We start from the raw sequence: 20,681 nt of genomic DNA on the forward strand, positions 1-20,681 counted from the left end.
AGATAAAATGTATCAATTTCAACTTCAACAGAAATCTTAGTATATATATTGAGCCCCATAAAATAATGAATATTCTACGTTTAGTGAGGCTACTTTTGAAATTTTTTCTAGTAATCACCTATATTTCTACACAAATTTGATCACTTGGTTTCCTAAAAAGTACATTCAATTTTCTAACAAATAATGAAGGAAAACAAACCTTAAATATTTAGAAAATGCACACTAAGAGCCTACCTGTAGATTTTGGTAAGTTTTTAAGAAAATCTTTTCTGTCTTCTTCATGCAAGATATTGTACACACTTGTATTAACCAAGTCCTCCTGCTTATACTGCAGGTACTGTGTGACATTTTCTGACACAAATACAATGTTTCCGTCTCTATTCACCACAAACAGGAAACCATCCAATGCCTATAATGGGATATTAAAATGGCATATGTTATTACAGGTTATTACAGATAGAACTACATCTCCCACAAAATTCCTATTGAGGCTCTTACCCTCAGTGTGACAATATTTGTAGATACAGCCATGAAGGAGGTAATTAAGTAGAAAAGAAGTCATAATAAGGGCAGATCCTAACCTAGTATGACTGGTGTCCTTATGAGGAGAGATAAAAAAAGGACACCAGGGATGCATGTAGAGAGAAAATGCCAGGAAGACCGTGACAAACCAAGGAGAGATGACTCAAGAGAAACCAATCCTACCTACGCCTTGATCTTTATTTAACTTCAGCTTTCAAAACTACAATAAAATTTCTCTTGTTTAAAAGCCACCCAGACTGTGATATTCTGTTATGGCAGCCTTAGCAGAGTAAGAAAATAGACTCGGGTAATTCACTTGGAGGGGAGGGAGAATGAAGATTTAACAGTTACTGTAAGTCAGGCACGGCGGACTCACTCTTATAATCCTAGCACCCTTAGCTGGCAGAGGTAGGCAGATAAGTTCAAGCACAACCTAGTCAACTTAATGACTTTGTGTAACTCTGAATAAAATTAAAATATAAATAAAGGATTAGGTTAGCCAGGTGTGCCAGCACATACCTATAACTCCAGCACTGAGGAAGGCTGAGGCAGGAAGATCATAAGTTTGAGTATTACCTGTGCAAATTAATGAAATCTTGTCTGAAATAAAAAGTTCTGAGAATGGAACTCAGTGTGCACCCGAGTTACTCCCCCATTTCACCACAAAAAATGATAAATAAAAATACACTTGAGAGGGTAAGGCAGAGGGATCATAAGTTGAGGCCAGCCTGGACCACAGAGTAAGGCATTATCTCAACATAAAATTGAAGGATTGGGGATGGATGTAGCTTAGTGGCAATGTTTGCCAACCATACATGAGGCCCTGGGGTCAATCCCCAGTACTGGAAAAAAGAAAAAAAGTTTACAAAATCATCCTTAGCTCTCTTCCCATTTGATACCAACTCAGGTTATAGGAACTACTATTCTGTTTCTAAATGACAATTTACAGCCGGGCATGGTGGCACACATCTATAAGTCTGTACTCCCAGCACTCGGGAGGCTGAGGCAGGAGGATCATTGCGAGTTGTAGGCCAGCCCAGGCTACAAAGTGAGCTCAAGGCCAGCCATATCAGTTCAGCCAGTTCTTCAATATATTTACTCTCCTGTTCTCTTCTCCACTTTTCACCACTGCAGGTAAGACTAAGAGGGAAGAAAAGCCATGATATACCTATCACAAAAAAGTTGTGAGCAAGCCAGCCAAGGTGTCCAGGCTAGTATTCCCAGCACTTGGGACACAAGTCCCAAACCAGTGAGGCATAGTGAGGCCCTGTCTCAAAAAGGGGGGGAAAAAAATAATAATAGGATTTACAAAAGAATTTTAGAAGTAGTAAGAACAAACTGAAACAAAAACAAATTGATAAGTAAACTTCATGAAGTGCTCAGGTTAACACAATCTATTGACAGCAACTACAAAACAACTTCGATTTTAATTCCACAAGAATACAGAACAAGAGGCTGGGGATTGAGCTCAGCAGCACAGTGCCTGCCTGGCAAGCGTGAGGTTGTGAGTTTGATTCCCGGTATGGGGTGAGGGGGTGGGGGTGTGGATACAGAACAAAAAGGAAAGAAAAGAATACAGAACAAATGTCTAGGGGTGTAAATCAGTGCTAAAGTGCTTGCCTAGCATGCAGAAGGGTCTGAGTTTGACTGCCAGCACCACAAAAAATTAGCAGAGCATAGCAGAGCTTGCATAGCATGTAAGAAATACCAGGTTCAATCCCCCTGAGCTGCCCCCACCCCGCCAAAAAATAAAAAGCAAAAAACCTGCAGTGTGCCCATATGTTCATATAAAAATGCACAAAAAAAGGTGACAGCTAAAATAAGCCCAAGTATTACCTCTGTGAAATGCTGGGTTACCTTTCCTCTCCTTCTCTAGTTTTTTGTCTACGTGTCATGTGTGCTTTTTCAATTTGCATCGATATTTTTATTAGGGGGCATGGCCTCCTGAGTTATATATATTGTAAACATAAGAACACTTACTGTTGTATTCAGAATAAATGCTGAGTTCTAGCCTATAGAAAGGTCTTTTTGGTAGCTGTTCTCATTTCTAACCAAGAGTTTCTTACTATTTTATCACTTTAGACCAATAACCAAAGTACAACACACTATTTTTTTTGAAGAGAAAAGAAAAACAAGTTCACAAACACAAAGACATAAACAAAACAACAGTAAAAATAATACAGCATTTCAGAGCAGGGTATGGTGACTCATGCCTATAAATCCCAGCATGGGGAGGCTGAGGCATGAGGATAGTTGCAAGTTTCAGGCCAGCCTGTACTACAAAGTGAGCCTGAACTGCATAGGGAGACCCTGTCTCAAAAAGACCAAAAACAGACTTTCAGACAAGGTGACAGAAAATTAACAATGGTTGTTGTATTACATATTGTTATCTTCAAATCCGTTACTCAGATAAACAAATATAGGTACAACACACTTTGGACAGTTACAATCTTTTCGTTTACCTGAAGTAAAAGTGGTCCTAAAGAGTCTTTTTCAATAACCCCCTGTCCTGTAGAAGATACATCAGCTTTCTGAACATCATCATCATTGGAAACCGCTTTTCCTGGGAGGGATCAAAGACAATACTATGAATGGCACATTTATCAGTTGTAAATAAAATCTACCTTCAAAGAGTTCAGACACAGACACATACAGGCACAAAGACACACACACCCTGATAAGAGGATGATACCACAACTTTAAAATACTAAACTTTGTAACTGCCAGCAAAAGTAAAAAATACCCTAAATTCCCTTAGTGGTACTAACCCATGGCTTCCAAAAGGGAAGCTAACATTTGACAGATGAACCAACACTGGCTTTCTTCCAATTGTTTTGTTCACTGTTTCTTCACAGACCAAAACTGATCAACTCACTTAGCCAATCCTATACTCTCTAGCCTCACTCATCTATAGTTCCTACCTAAACAAGGTAGCCTGAAAGGCAAACATAGGGTGAGGATGTGGCTCAGTGGTATAGTACTTGCTTAGCATATGGAGGCTCTGGGTTTGATCCACAGCACAGGAAAAGGGAGGAAGAAAGGAGAAGGAGAATGGCAAAGGTAAACACAGTAATAGGTTCCTTCCAAAAGACTTTTTCTACTTTATATTACCTTGCTCTTTTATTTGCCGTATCTGTCGTACTGTTTCCTTTAAAATTGCACATTTATCTGGTTTGACGTTGAAATTGTCAATATCACTAAGATTTGCAGATATCAGTTCAGCCAGTTCTTCAATATATTTACTCTCCTGTTCTCTTCTCCACTTTTCACCACTGCAGGTAAGACTAAGAGGGAAGAAAAGCCATGATATACCTATCACAAAAAAGTTGTGAGCAAGCCAGCCAAGGTGTCCAGGCTAGTATTCCCAGCACTTGGGACACAAGTCCCAAACCAGCCTGGGCTCCATAGTGAACTCAAGGAAAGTCTTATCTCAAAAAAGAGCTCTAAGCAGAACTGGCCTCTAAAAACACAATTACTTTCATGTGTGAACCAACTTAACCAATGAAATTACCTAAACATTATAATGAAGAAGTAATACACTGTAAAAGAAATTCATGCAAATTGAAACTCAATTCCATTTCTTTACTAGCCGAGGCCCTAGGAAGGGTTGGTTAGCCTCAGTTCCTTCATCTGGAAAAGAAGGAATAATCTTTACCTTGCAAGGTAAACAAGTAACAAAAACAGGTTTACTATTGATGATACAGTTTAATAAAATATGGTATGTTCTCTACTTTTAAAGTATCACAATAAAACTCAATGGCAATGACCTTAGCAAATACTTTAAAAGCTACCGAATATCACTGCACAGATTATGGGACTTTATTTCTGATTTCACACTTCCAGTATCATTCAGGGAAAAAAAATGAAGAAAGGTCACAAATGCCCAAACATGAATTTATATTATTAGAGAATATCATGGATTATTTGTAACAACAGTGATTAGTTATTCCTAAATTCTACACTTTCTAGTCAAAAAACTCTTGAAGTATCAGACTATTAAAAACCCTTTAACTGAATCAGCAATAATAAAGCTTCTTTTACAACTGTAAGGATATGCATCTCATGAGCAACACTGTAAAGTGGTATCTCAATTCATGAAAACTTTTGTTTGCAAATAAGCTGCTTCACAAAAAAGCAGCATTTGGGAACACGTTAGTTTTGTTTGTGAACACTGCACCAGGTGATGAAAACAATTGTAGACATCTTTTCCACAACAGTTGGGCGAATTAGTTTATGAACAGAGGTACCACTGTACTTAGTTCAAATCAAAATCACACTATTTAAGTAATAAAAAAAAAAGGTTTTTTTTAATCTAATCTTGGGACACATGTAAGCTCAGGTACTGGGGAGGCTGAGGCTGGAGTATGACAAATTCAAAGCAAGCCTGGGAAACTGATTGAGATCCTGTCCTTTTTTTTTTTTTTCCCCAAAAAAAAAAGTCTAAATGATGCTCACTGGAGGAACATTTGCCTAGCATGTTCAAGGTCCTAACTGCCATTCTCAGTATTGCTTTTATAAAAAAAAAAAAAAAAAAAAATTAAGGCTTAACAAGATAACAACATGAAGAACAGCAAGCTGAAACATTAACCAAAAAAAAAGATGAGCGGGAGGAGCTCCAATGAAGCATCCCAAGGTAAATCACCTACCCCTGTCCCGGAATATCACATGGCAATTTGCGTTTTCGTGAATCAGTAGCCAGTGGATCCAAAGAGTTTTCTCCTAATCCACTCATCTTGAATATACATCAGCAACTAAGGAAAAAAAAAAAAAAAAGAAAATATTATAAAGTATGCACATCTCTGTGAAGGTGCTGTATGACAGAATGACTGCACTCTATAATTCAGAAATATTTTCTCAAGCCAAGCGTGGTGAGGGCATGGCTGTAATTCCAGCACTCTCAGAAGCTGAGGTAAGAGTTCAAGGTCAGCCTGAACTGCATAATGAAACGGTGTCTCAAAAAGAACCACCTCCAAAAAATACTTTCTCAATAGTCTCTATCATAAATTAGCACACAGAAAACCTCAGAGTCCAAGTTCTACTTTACCATAGTGCCCAACCTCAATACAGAAATGTTTCTTACTAGAAAACTATACATATTGAATCTCACAAAGAATAAGGCAAGCTCTCCATCATACTTAACAAACAAAGATTCCAATACTGACGATTTTCGGAATTTTATTTACATCTAAGGAAACCAGGGGAAAAAAATGTATCCTGTAACTTGGTAAGAAGTCTTCAAATGATAAATGTAAATTATTCGGGCTATTTTTATAGGTAGCCCTTTTCTATCAAATGTGTTTTCTTCTGTTACACAAAAAAAACCTAGATTGTATAGGTTGAAAGTGGAGAGATTGACACTGAGCCACAGAAAAACAACTACTTTAATGTAAACTGATGGTAAAGCAATATGCTGGGGTTAAAGTCTCAATAATGAAGAAAATACAAGGTATTTCTTGTTCAGGAAAAGCAGCAACTTAATATTTAGCTATCTACTAGGCCTTAATTTAATTACATGTGTTCTAAATTGTTGATAGAACAGGACAATCATCGTTCTAAAGAATGCCATGACAACCAACAAAGTTCAAACATTCTACTCTGTATTTCTAATGTTTAAATGCACAAGGTATTCTAGCTAGTCTAAAAATGTACCCTGAAGGACACCCATTTCCACTAGATGGCATAACAATACCACCGGGGAGGACAATGAAAATGCAAAACGTGCAAGATGCTGATCAAACTTAAAACAAAATCATATGACTAATCAGGAATTCCGGGTTAGTGCATCATCATTACTGATAAAACAGGTATAAATTAAACACAAACAAAGTTTAATTTTGGTAGTAAAAAGTAAAGGCTAACAACTGTTTCAGAGATTTGCTGGGGTTTTTACTCCCAGCTCAGTATTTTGAGGTTAAAGCATAACCATGACACATGACCTCAGGAGTACTGTATTTTCAAAATGTCTAAGTCAAAATAAAATGTATTCCAGCTGAGGCAAGAAGATCTCTGAATTTCAGGCCAGCATGGGCCTGAGTGAGTGCAAGTACAAAGTGAGTTCAAAACCAGCCTGAAAACTGCATAGCGAAACTCTGTCTCAAAAAAAAAGAAAAAGAGAAAGAAAAAGGAGGAAAAAAAAAAAAAACCCACAAATAAAACGCAACTCTCATAAATAATAAAGTATGTAAAAACTGTCCTGATTAAAGGAAGCTAAAAAGAAATGACAAATAAATACTGTATTTTCAGGCTGGGCCTGATGGCACACACCTGTATTGGGAGACTGAAGCAGAAGGACTGCTCCAAGTTTGAGGCCAGCCTAGACACTACATAGTAAGTTCAAGGACAACCTGAACTACATACCAAGAGCCTGTGTCAAAACACAAATGCAAAACCACAGTATTTGCTCCTAGATTCATCTTATACTACAGGGAAAAAAATGTTGTAAGGACATTACCCAATCAACTCACAAAACTGCAATATGGACAATAGATAAAAATGTTGAGACAGTCTTGCTTCATGGTACAGAATGGCCTTGGCCTTTAACTATGTAAGCCAGGCTAGCTGGAACTCAGTGATCCTCCTGAGCGCTGGGATTACACAGACATGTGCCACCATTCTCAGCTTGATGGAAATGTTTTGTATCCAAGTTAAATTCACTGAAATTGCTGGGTGACACACCCACACCTATAATCCTACCAGTTGGGACGCTGAGGCATGAGGATCACTAGGAGTTCAAGGCCAGCCTAAACTACTTTGTGAGATCTTGTCTCAAAATAGCAAAATTAATTAATTCGTTAATTCACTAAAAATGTATGAACTGGTTATTTTAAAAGACTATCAACAAACAAAGCAAACGAAAAAACTATTAAGGGCTGGGGATATAGCTCAGTGGCACAGTGCCTGCCTGGCAAGCACCAAGTCTTGAGTTCAATTTCCAGTACCAAACAAAGCAACACAACCCCCTCCCCCCAAAAAAGGAAAAGACTATCAATATTCTCAGCATTTGGGGCTAAGGAGTCATTATTATGCAAATGGAACTCAAAAGTCTGGAAATACAGTATTATAAGACTAAACCAGGCAGTGGAAAAGAGGGATCAGAAGGGAGGTGAAAGGCTGAGGAGAGATTAGAGTAAGATAACGGCATTTGGCAGGATCATGGTGAAGGGAAAAAATTTAAAGATCCTTTGTCCTATTCTTTTTCTTTCAACAGTGCTTTAAATTTAACTTGTTTCCAAATAAAGATTTAAAAGTATGTTCAGCTTTTATGTTTCAGTTTTCATATTTAAAAAATAGTGATCCCTTAAGTACAAAAGTAATTTTGTAACTACATACTTATTGGTCCCTTCATTGGGCTCATTCAAAGGACATTTTTAGTAGCTGGCTTATAATCCCAGCTACTCAAGAGGCTGAGGCAGGCATACCACAAATTCAAGACCAGCCTGGGCAACTGAGCACGACCCTGTCTCCAAATATTTTAAAAGAGCCAGGGATGTAGTTCAGTGGTAGCATGCTTGCCTCGTATGTACAAGGACTTTCTAGGTTCAATCCCTAGCATGAAGTAAGGAAATTTAAGTGGTAAACTAAACACTGAATGATTACATCTCTTTATTTGAAAGATAAAATTAAAAAAAAAAATTTACGGCACATTACAGATATTATTTTCTTCTTCTGGTATGAAGCATAAGCTGAATCTCTAAAAGTTTTAAAGCCATTCAGTGAGTAATAACATTTATTTTAATTGAAGGAATAATTTAATCTCTTCTCAATAGTATAACCTTACTTTGCTATGAAATGTAAGCTGAATTTCTGCTATAGTACAAGGTGCCTTACACATGAAGGTGATCAATAAATGTCTTGAATAAATGTTAATAAAATATTTTAACATTTCCTTCACTCTGATCTTTTCACTCTGCAATTGTATTGCTTTAAACTCTAAATTTTTACTTCTAAAGTTGGTATCGAATGTTACTATAATGAATATTGTCAGCATAAATTATTATCAATAGAGAATCAGCACCAAAAAATCTATTAGGAAGAGAAAAATAACCACAATTATTAGTTTAACTGGAAATGTATACAAGCCAGCCTGTATGAAGTCAATGTTTCTGTGCATACAGACAAATCTGAGTATGTCCATGTCCACAGACATGTGCTTGTGTTTCTTGGGCTTGATGAACAAAGCTACAATGCAAGGTACACATAAACCTGTGCAAGTCTGTGCTACAACCTTAACTCTTTCACAGAATTTGACAATCACCAGTAACACAATTATCTAGAGAAATTTACTGATGCAATCTGGGTGTGGTGGCCCACACCTCTAATCTCAGCATTTGGAGGACTGAGGAAGGGAAGATTACCATTGAGTTCAAGGTCATCTTGCACTACATACTGAGGACCTATCTAAAAAACTAAATAAAAAAGAAGAATTAAAAAACACACTTCAAAGTAACGCAAATACATCCCCTTAGTTTAATAAAGAAAATGTTCAAGTATTTCTGTCCACCAATAATTTAAATATATACAATAGCTAATGTAATTCCCGAAGGCAATGACTGATAAATACTTTACTTACAATTTTGTTTGGTATTAACCTTAGTTATAAACATAAAAAACTATAAATAATGTTTGTTTTACCTTGCTTGTCCATGCATCAATGAGAGGATACATTATCTAGTTTGGTAGACAACTATTTCCAAACTATAAAAGATAAGGCACACGCAGTCCCGTCATTCAGGAGCTACAGTGAAGCATGCACAGCCGCCCAGGGTGCCTGGCCTGGCGATGGTAGACAGCCCAGTGCTCCCGGCCTTCCTGCTGTGCAGCATGCTGCCGCTCATCAAGACATACATGGTGGCCGTCATCACGGGCCAAGTCAGGCTGTGGAACAAGGCTTTCACCAACCCTGAAGACACCCTGAGGCTCGGTGGCCCTCAGTTCTATCAGAGTGACCCAGACGTGGAGCCATGTCTCAGAGCCCACCGGAACAACACGGAGACCATCTACCCATTCCTCTTCCTGAGCCTCGTCTACTGCTTCCTGCTGGTCCTCCAGGGCTGCCTGATGCACTCCGTGGCCTACCTGGGAAAGCTCTGTGTGTGCCCCTGCGCTCCCTGGCCTACATCGTGGCCCAGCTGCCCTGTGCCTCCATGGCCCTGCAGATCCTGTGGGAAGCGGCCCACCACCTGTGTGACTCAAAGCCACGAGATTGCAAGCCAGGGCGGACAGCCCTGCTTCCCTGGCACGCTCTGGGCCTAGTGGAGTGAGAGAGAAAGACAGAGAGAGACAGAGAGAGACAGAGACACAGAGAGAGACAGAGACAGACAGAGACACAGAGAGAGACAGAGACAGACAGAGACAGACAGACAGAGAGACAGAGACAGAGGGAGGGACTGTGTGTGTGTGTGTGTGTGTGTGTGTGTGTGTATGCATGCGCACGCACTCTTCTTGAATTCCTGGATGAAGTGATCCATTGTCAAGATGGACAGAAAATGAAATCCCAGCCCTGAAAAAGCTGAGACAGAAGGAAAAACCATGAGTTTGAGCCCAAACTGGGCTACATACTGAGACAGTGAGCTGACGACCAGGCTGGGCTATACAGCAAGACCATGTTAAAACAAAACAAAACAAAGCAAAGCAAAACCAAAAGGATAAAACCTCAACTGAAAAAATAAATAAATAAATAAATAAATAAAAGTCTGTTATATATACACTAAAATCTACATCATTTTCAGTCAGTAGTCAAAAATGAGAAGGGGAAATGTGCTAAGCATCAGTCCCATGAGTATAAATGTATGGCAGAAGAATCTCCCAGGCACTTTGATTATAAGAATACCTTATTAATACTCAGTCCTTTGTAAATTCTGACCTCCCATAATTGAAAATTATCACCTACACCACTGAATGGAAAAGAAGTTAGGACTACTTTATATATTTGTGTCCCCCTCCTTCCAGTAACCTGTGCTCATGATGTCAAGTCATGAACCTAACGGTATCTCATAGTACATTATTTTTAAGTTTCCAATGAAGAGGTGTCCCTCAATTCATGTTAAAATGGAAGTGCACCTCCAAGGAGATCACAGATGGCTTTTCAAGCCCTATACTGTACAGTAGAGAAAATACTAAAGTGAAGAACTTCCACTGGATCAGAATCAAAGCCTCAAAACAAATTCAACCTTTCCATGTGAACTCCAGATTCTTAAGGCACTTTTACAATTACCTTCCCCTTCTGAAATGTTCCTATTAGAAGAGTTCTGTACCTTACTACTTAAGAGCATCAATATTATAATGCACTTTAAGATTACACTTAAGCAACACATTCTATACAATTACCTCAATTATACAATAGAAATTTAAGCAACCTTCCAACGGTACCAAAATATGATACTATTTCTGTATTACTCAAAGATACAGAGGTCTTCTCTCGTTTTGAAGCAAGATCTCACCATGTAGTTCAGGTTGGCCTTTAACTCACTATGTAGCTCAGGCTGGCCTGGAAATCACACGGATCCTCGTAACTCAGTTTCCTAGAACGCTGGGATTATATAGGTGTATACCACCACACCCACTTTAATCCATGGTAAATTTAAAATAAAATTTAAAGAAAGTAGGTAGAATGTTTCATTAGGCCTTCTATACATACCAAGTTATACAACATGCTGCAGCTTATGACTTCAATGAATGAACTACTAGAAAATGAACATTAATGGAGTAACACAAAGAGAAACTAAGAAGCAACAAAGATTTACATTTGTTGGCTCAAAAGACATTAAATTTTGGAATATGATTTAGCAGCGTCAACCACCTTTTCTTTTGGCTATCTACAATAGGTTATCTTAGGTCTGTGGTGATGGGTGATGGTACATGCCAAGTTCAAGGCCAGCCGGACACATAGTGACTTCAAGGCCAGTCTAACCTAAACAGTGAGACCCTGTCTCAACTGAAAAAAGAAATGAGGGGAAAAGCTTGATTATATGTGGCAAATTGGGCAGATGGACACAAATACAGTAAACACTCCTGACCACAAGGAAAAGATATTAAACAAAAAAAAGTGTTCAGTTTAAGCAAGAAGTTATTTTGAGGACCTTAGAAAAGTCATGCTGTGCCAAAATGGGAAGAAATGGTTTAACCAAGTAAATCTAACTTGGCAAAGAGACTATTTTACTTTTCCTAAATTAGTGGGGGAAGACAGCTTTGGTTAGGCATCTCATGTACTAGATGATTGCTCACAATAATCAATCCTCTAAGGCATATCACTATTATCACTCCCATTTACAGACAGGAAAACAGCTTCCCAACTACATCACACACACAATGGATGGCAGAGCTGGGACTATAATATTTTCTTAGCCTTCGTAACATTTGAGATATATATTGTGGGGAGGGGACAGGCTCTCACTATGTAGTCCAGCTAGACTTGAACTTGCTTCTGTACCCCAGGATCGCCTCAAACTCACAAGGATCCTCCTCCCTCACTCAGCCTCCCAAGAGCTAGGAGTACAGGAATATCTCACCACGCCCAGCACTGATGAGGTATTCATATCAAATGTGTCTTGGGCACTTTATTCCCTACCAAAATAAGTTGTTTATAACAATGAGTCACAGTATATTTACCAGTTAAATTTTCCAGGTCATCAATAAGCACAATAAAAAGCTGTAACACCCACAGCTGAGGGTCACACAGTATTAAGGTCACAAGCAAGGAGTTGCTCAAGTTCAGCAGGTACTAACCCCTAACCTAACCATCACAGTGCTTTCTAAGTCATAGACTAAACTGCATTCTCTGGTGCTCTAACATTACTCACAACCTTTATTTTCAATTGAGATGAATAGTTAATGGCTCACATAGGAAGAAAATCTCCCCCTCTCCCACCACACACACGGAAACTGTGATGAGAAACACAAATCCATACCCGAAAGTGGCCTGTCAAGTATTTTTTTTGTTGAGTTTTCTAAGATTAAAATGTTGGAGCCAAGAAGTTTGACTATACCAGCAGTAACCTGAGTTTGTCAAGCTTGTCTGCCTGACTTTTGTAAGGTATGATTAAGTATGCTAATTAGGGAAGGGTTTCTGGGTACCTCTGGAGAATTACATTAACTTAAAAATTTTACAACAGCTGTGGGTTGGAATGAATTTATTGAAAACTGCTTTAAGCACTATGCAAAAGCTCAGATTGCTCAAGGCCAGTTAAGAGAAAATTTTTAAAAGATAAATAAAGCTCCTAAGAAGAATTTGAGATATCCTTACACAGAAAGGTTCTATGTAATTCTGGCAATCAAGAAGCTGAGAGAGGGGGGTGAGAATTTAGCTCAGCGGCACAGCCCCTGCCTGGCAAGCACAAGGTCTTGAGTTTGATTCCCGGCACCGGAACACCAGCCCCCCGACCGCCGCAAAAAAAAAGAAGCTAAGGGAGGAGGATCACTATGAGTTCATGGACAGCCTAGACTACACAATAAGCTCAGGGGCAGCCTGAAGTATATGGCAAGACCTTGTCTATTTAAAAAAACAAAAAAAGCTCTACCCAAAATTCAAGATCCAAATTAATAGCCCTATTCAAATAATTTAATATAGTCACCAGTTAATTTAAGAGTTTAATTCCATAATTATTTTTTCAAAATCACATTAAATGGTGTTGTTTTTTTTTTGTTTTGTTTTTGTTTTGTTTTTTTTTTGGAACAATCTGTGGTCCACACTCTTACTAATGTAAAAGTAGGGCTCTAAGAGATCTAGCATCCTGGGAGAACTGAAGAGAAATAACCTGTGCATGCCAGGGTCAAAGGGGGACAGAATGCACCTAAGCCCATAAACCAGGAGCCACTATGATGTGTCCTCAAGTAGATGACTCTCCAACCCCATAGGAGAAAGGAAAAGTTAGGAAAATGAGAAAAAAGCTTTAGATAAAAACAAGGCGCCAAGGGTTGGGGATTTAGCTCAGCTGCAAAGTGCCTGCCTGGCAAGGGCAAGGTCGTGAGTTCGATTCCTGGTACCGGAAGAAAAGGAAAAAAAAAAAAAAAAAACAAGCTGCCTATATCCTTTTGTTTTATTGCTGCTAACCTACACATGTTTGGTGAAATCAAACATTAAACCATCTAATGAAATCTATTTTTCAATTTCATTCTATCTCCACTCAAATGCTTGCATGTCCAGAAACATTTTAGATCCAGGAAGGAAGATAAATGACACCATGAACTGCTGGAGCTCTCAAGCTAGCAGCAGAGGAAACCACTGCAATTTTGGCAAGTGATAAAATGAAGACACTACAGGAACACAGTCAACTAAAAACACCTACCAGTCTACATTTACACACACACACACACACACACACACACACACAATCTTTAAAAATTTAAAAAAAAAAATCTCATTGGAAAAAATATTCAAGAAAATGTAACAACCTTTCAGCCCTGATATTCTCTTCTTCATTTTCATAATGCCATCAAGTTGGGAAAGGGGCTAGGAAGAAGCAGTAAGGTTAAAACACATACAGCAATTGAATGCAAACTATTTACTCAGCAAGTAGCACTCTCGTTCCTCTCTTATTATCCCCTTCCTTTTCTTCTTAACCCACAGGTTGACTCCTAGGTTATTCACATTTTTGCTCTGGTTTAAACGTGATGGAAGTTGAACCCAAACGCCAATTCCCTAGAGTCTCTCACAAGAGGCCTGGGCATATCAATGAGCCCCTCCAGGTGTTAGATGCAACTAGAAGCTTGCTGCCAAGAGACTTCTCAACCTCTACATTAGCCACAGCACTGATGTTCAGAGACACTGTGCAGAGGAGGGAGTTAACAAGCCAATCCCATCTACTTCGAATTACCTTCTCTGGATAGCATACTAACTAGCAGTAAACTCTTATTTTAAAGGTTATGCTGACTCCCACAGTTTAATGCAATGAATCTATTTCCCATACAAACTTAAATCTCAGCTTCATAAATGTGAATTCAACTTCACTTTCCAAATTTTGTCAGTATACTTCCTCCCCATCACCACCGCTATAATCAGTAGTCACACAGGGCTATGCTAACAGTTTTTAAGGATAATCACTCAAATACTTCCTATTTTGTCTTAGCGTTCTTAGATCTCTACATTCCTTTACAATCTAGAGTATCCCTACTCTTCAAAATCAAGTTCAACTATCATTTGTGGAGAAAGCATACCCCAGTCTCCTAACCCAAGAAATTTTCCCTTTATTCCTTTTTTTTTTTTTTTTGGTTTTTTCCAGTACCGGGAATGGAACTCACAAGCTTGCGCTTGCCAGGCAGGCGCTGTGCCGCTGAGCTAAATCCCCAGCCCCTCCCTTTATTCTATTCTAAGGCACTTATCATACTTTTTTATTCCTCATACTATATACTTCTGCCCATTATTCTGTTTCTACTTTCTATTGTAAGCTGCAGTTCAATATCAAAACATATATAGCTCTACTACTAGAAAACTCTTCATTCTTACTATTACTGCCTCCATTCCCCTCATTTCTTTTCACACAGCTCCAGGTCTCCATTCCTCTCCTATCAGGTGTACTTCTGCCAGCTCCTCCTCTTCCCAAAATAAAAGGATTTATGTAGGGGATGAAGGTAGTTATATACTTTGTAGGACATTTTTCCTTCTTTCTGATGTCATGTTACTTAAGTATTCACATTCCAGAAATATAGTGATTTCAAGCTGTCCGTAAAATACAACTCAAGGGTTTGAATCCTTTAGCTGATTTAACATGGAATAGTAATAAAAAGACACTGGGGATTTCTTGGAATCATACTTCAGAGCTGAATCTCAATATCATCACTTCACTAAAAAAGGTAAATTTTCCTGTTCTGTGGGAAGACAGTCTCCCTGCTGGTCATGAACTCTAGTTAGCCCAAGCTAGCCTAAAACTCATGGTGATCCTCCTGCCTCAGCTGCCAGTGTGCTGAGCTTACAGGCATACTACATCTGGCAATAAAATAGTAAACTTCTGTCACCTACACAAAGCTTACTACCTGTAATAACAGGGGTATTGGGATATAGCTCAGGAGCACAGCACCTGCCTGGCAAGCACAAGGTCATGAGTTCAATGCCCAGTACCCACCCACGCCCAAAAAAAAGCCTAACCATATCTTACATATTCATGTTCACTGTGAGGCTAAAAAGCAATACATAGCAAGCAACTAGTATAAAGAATAATAGTGATTTCCCCTGGGTACACAATACCAAAAACAAAGATGCATGTTCGGCAACACAGATTTTGTTCTCATTTTTAAAATGGCTAGAAACAGCACACATGGCAAACAAATTAAAAAGATTCAAACAAAATAAAAACAGTTGGGATATCTTCAACTTATAGATAGCTATCTAAATTCAAAACACTTTCCCAGGGCTGGGGATTTAGCTCAGCAGCAAAAGCGCCTGCCTGGCAAGCACAAGGTCGTGAGTTCGGTTCCCAGTACCGGAGAAAAACAAAAAACAAACAAACAAACAAACAAAAAAACACAAAACACTTTCCCACTGAATTAGTAGGGTAATTGGTAGCTAATAGCTAGTAGGCAAAGGCCATGAAAACAGATTCTGTTTTTGGAGACAGGGTCTTGCTCTCTAATTCAGGCTGGTCTAGAATTACAGGCAATAGCAGGGTTTATAGGCCTGTGCTAGGATTTGTGTGCCACAATGCCAAGCTAAACACAGATTTTTTTTTTTTTTTTTTTTAAAGGCTCTTTCAGTTGGGAGTGGTGGTACAGGCCTTAATTCCAGCTACTCAGGAAGCCAAAGAGATATGAGAGGACCATAACTTCCAAGTCAGCCAAAGCAATTTAGAAAGAACTTGTCTCAAAATAAAATATTTAAGAAGGAACTCATGTTGCAGCTCAGTGGTACAGTGTTGATATAGACAGCACAAGACCCAAGGATCCAAACATCACAACCACAAAAAAAAAAAAAAAACTAGTAATAACGATGATGTATTAAAATACCTGTATTGCTAGGCATGGAGGTACGTATCTATAATCCTAGAACTCCGGAAGGCTGAGGTGGGGGAAGACGGTAAGTGTGAGCACAAGCCTGAGCACACACTGGGCAACTTAGAGAGACCCGGTCTCAAAACAAGAGGAGGGGCACAGGGGGTCCTGGGCTAAAATACATAGGTTCTAACTAAAGAACTGAATAGGCTGATTTAGATTCTGGAGGGAACACCTAAGCATCTTCAAAGGTATGTGTACAGTACACAGTTCTGGGAATATCTGCTAATCAAGAGCTCTACCACTGAACTACATTCCCAGTCTTTTTTATTTTTTTCAAATAGAGCCTCAGTGAATGGCTCAGCCTGGATTCCAACTGCCATCCTCCTATCTCAAACTCCCCAGAGTACTGGGATTACAGAAATGTACCAAGATGCCCACCTTAACTTTTCTTTGGAGGATACGTATCTCTCTATCAAAATATTATTTATAAGCCGAGCATGGTAGCGCACACCTGTAATCCCAGCACTCGGGAGGCTGAGGCAGGAGGATCATTGCAAGTTCAAGACCAGCCTGGGCTACAAAGTGAGCTCAGGGACAGCCTGAACAGCATAGTCCCTGTCTCAAAAAAAAAAAAAAAAAAGACCAAAAATTAAAAAAATAATATATTACTTATAGCTGGGCAGAGTGGTATAAGCCTGTAATCCCCACACTCAGGAGGATGAGGCAGGAGGATCACTGCAAAAGTAAGTCCAAGGCCAGCCTGAACTACATAGAGACACTGCCTTAAAAAACAACACCCAAAAAAACCAAAATATTATTTATAGCCAGACATAATGGCATACACCTATTACCTTAGCTGCTGGAAGGCTAAGGCAGGAGGATCACAATGTCAACTCCAGCTTGGGGAAAACAGGGAGATCGTCTCTCAAAATAAAAAGGGCTCAGGGTGTATACACCTCAGTGATATAGCGCCCTCTGGGTCAAGTCCCGAATTTAGTCACTTTGCCCCATAGTAAAATGTAACCACAAAAAAGAAGAAAGATTTTATGCCTATTAAAATAAATGATAAAGGGCTTAATAATGACAGTGTAAAAATAAAATTACATAGATTTAATTAATAAAAGAAGATATAGAGACAAGCATGGTAGTGCATATATGCAATGCCAGCGCTCTGAAAGGCTGAGACAAGATCACAAACTGAGCTAACTAGCTAATTCAGATAACTGAATAACTTAGTGGCTTTGAGAGAGACTGTGTCTCAAAAATAATTTATAAGATTTCCTTAAAGGGCTGGAGATTTGGCTCAGCAGCAGAGCAACCATCTGGCCTGTACAAGCCCAGGTGAGGGGTGCTATAGTTCAGTAGGAAAGCACCTGACTTCTAGCTGTCTCCCGCCCAAGGGAGGAAGAAAGAGGGGAGGAGAGAGAAAGAATCATGTAAAGTGCCGTCCTCTCCTAATCCATCCTTTTCATCTGCCTTACGGAAGACTACAGCAAGAAGGAATGTCCACACTGAAGAGCTGGCACTGACCACGTGGTAATAACACAGCTACATACAGCAAGGCTGGTACAAAGAAGGCTACCCAGGACAAACTGGTCAAAAGCAAAACTGGGCCTGTGGAGTAAAAAGACTCATAACACACTTCTCCTAAAATTGGCCCTGTCCACCAATATCAAAAATTTAAGGAACATGGGCACAGAGGTAAGTACACATCTGTAATTCCAGAACTTTTGGAAGCTAGGGCATGAATGACACACATTAGGAGTTCTTCCTAGGGGACGGGGATGTCGCTCAATGGCACAGCACCTGTTTGGCAAGTGCTAGGTTGTGAGTTTGATTCCCAGTAACCAAAAAAAAAAAAAAAAAAAAGCTAAAAATGTAGTTCAGTGTACAGATTCTGAGTTCAGTCCCCAGGACAGCCAGACACACACAGACACACACAGTTAAAATGGGTTTACCTGTAGTCAAATACCAACTGCAGAAATTTTAAGTGAAAATACTGTTACTTTTTCAACATAAGAACTGAAAGTAGAAGACAGAGTAAGATGTACCATGGAAAAATACATCTTATCTAGATTAACTTCTCCATAAGGCAAAGAAGTTGGAGCCCAAGATCTCTTAACTCTAGTAACACAACATGGCAAGTCTGACTCATAAGATTCCCTGAAAGGGTCATTATCTTTACTACTGATTGGTCTGTGACTCAGACCCTGCTGTTTCCACTGTCTTTTTCTTTTTTTTCCCCTGACCTCACAACTTGGTACTTACTCTTTCATGATTATAATTCCACCCTTAGTTAAAATAACTTTAAATTCAAAAGAATCATTGTTTATTGATAGTATTTCCATGCCCAAAGAAGTTACCCGCTTGGTCAAAAAATTAACCTTTTCAAATAAATATTTATGACCATAAATAACAATAATACACTGTATGTTTCAAAAAGCTAAAAGGAGAATTTTTTAAAGTTTTTACTCTGAAACTCAGCTTACCCTGCTAATATGCAGAATTTTTATGTTTTCAGGAGCTGGGGATTTAGCTCAGCGGCACAGCACCTGCCTGGCAAGCACAAGGTCATGAGTTCGATTCCCAGTACCAGGGGAAAAAAAAAAAAAAAGACAATTTTTATGTTTTCATGTGTCAGTTCAACTTTCAAATTATACAAGCAATGAGAGCATATATATCAACCAACTAAAAGTAACATGATTATTAACACATCATTCACTTTTTTGGGGTGGGGTGGCACTGAAAGAAAGGGTAAAAGGCATGAAAACCCTAAATTTAACAACCTCAATTGCTCCCTATCCCGAATTTGTTCTGAAACAAAACACGAGGAGTGATATTTTTACAAATAATATGATTAGCTTAGAAGAAGACAGTTATTTACTGTTTCAATCTGTTGCAATTGTTTTGTTCCGTTTTGATACTAGAGATTGAACCCAGGACCTTTGAATTGAGCAACATCTCACTTTTTTTAATGTTGAAACAGACTTGGTAAATTACTAAACTGAATTTGCCATCTTCCTGCTTTGTCTCCAAGAATGCTGGGATGGTAAGTGTATGCCACCACGCTCAGCACAACAGCTTATTTCGACTGTATATGAAGTATATGAAGGAACTCCAACCTCAAAGAGATGTAATGATAAAAGGACTACTGGAAAAATCTTCTACAAATAATTATGGATATTCTTCTTTAATGTTACATTAACACTTGCCAAGTAGTAGTTTCTTAAATGGTAGTCATATTTGTGAGGAAAACATAGTAACGTAATTTGCCTTCTATCCTTGCTGAGTTCTTAGCTAGGACAGAAACCGGTAACAAAACACAGATGATGAAGAAGAGAAAAAAAACTTTTTAATCACGTGGACTACATACTGGGGGGGGGCGGGGGCAGAGATCTGAGTGTACCTTAAAGAGGCTGTGTTGTAAACCACTTCTGCCATCAACATAGACCAGGAATGTTTATTTAGGTCTTTCTACAATGCCAGAATGTACCGAATTAATAAAGCGACAAGCTACATCAATTTCATTGGCTTCAATTTACCAAATACTGGCAGTTTCACTTGGCGATCATGACCATGACAATCACAAGTTCTTTTACTCCATTCCAATCCTAGTTATTAATATCTTTAATACTCAAAACATACATTACACTTCATGTAATTAAATATAAATTACAAAAAGGCTAAGAAACAGCAACAGGATTTAAAGGGGTGACAGCAAAGACAAACCAGATGCAAAAGAGCAACTGGCCAGATAAGGGATTAATAATCTAAGGCACAGAACTGTCAAGGCACAGTCCAGAAAGCAGTTTCAAAGTGTCAGTTTTAAGGAAGCCATAAGGCCTCCAGCAGGAGAAGCTACACTAAAGCTGAAGGCCGGGAGGGGAGCAGAGGACAGATGGCTACTCTTTGCTGTGGCAATCTTCCTGGGAAAGATTCAAGATGAGAGACTAGATAGATAGCATGCTGCTGCACCAGTGTTGGGGTGCTCCATCTTTTCTAAAACTTAGGTGAGGGAGGCTACATCTTAACATGACTGATAAGATCATGTACCTAGTTTGTCTCATGTCTTCTAACAGATCCAACTACCTGTATGTTTCTGATTCAATTCAATTTCATTAACTCTTTATTGGCATAAATAAGTGTGTGGCTTATGGTTGTGATAGGCAGGTATTTTGCTTACTTACACCAATAATACGTGGAGTCATTCTATCTTGGTACTTGAAAATGGAAAGCCA

At 38.9% G+C, this 20,681-nt stretch overlaps 2 protein-coding genes across 2 annotated transcripts in view; one reads left to right on the top strand and one right to left on the bottom strand.

Moving 5' to 3' along the window:
- Window positions 1-20,681, bottom strand: part of Ncoa3 (nuclear receptor coactivator 3) — a gene marked incomplete at its 5' end in the record, with an annotated part of 64,403 nt that overhangs the window by 26,284 nt on the left and 17,438 nt on the right. The window contains 4 exon segments of the mRNA XM_005392342.2: window positions 235-409; window positions 2,985-3,085; window positions 3,634-3,806; window positions 5,169-5,273. Of these exon segments, the coding sequence (XP_005392399.1) occupies window positions 235-409; window positions 2,985-3,085; window positions 3,634-3,806; window positions 5,169-5,254 (535 nt within the window).
- On the top strand, window positions 6,546-9,782 carry Ptges (prostaglandin E synthase). The gene is given in 3 exon segments (XM_005392576.1): window positions 6,546-6,555; window positions 9,254-9,606; window positions 9,609-9,782. Coding segments are annotated over 3 exon segments (537 nt in total).

This window comes from Chinchilla lanigera, unplaced genomic scaffold (genome assembly GCF_000276665.1).
Source record: "Chinchilla lanigera isolate Chin_1 unplaced genomic scaffold, ChiLan1.0 scaffold00044, whole genome shotgun sequence".
Lineage (NCBI taxonomy): Eukaryota > Metazoa > Chordata > Mammalia > Rodentia > Chinchillidae > Chinchilla > Chinchilla lanigera.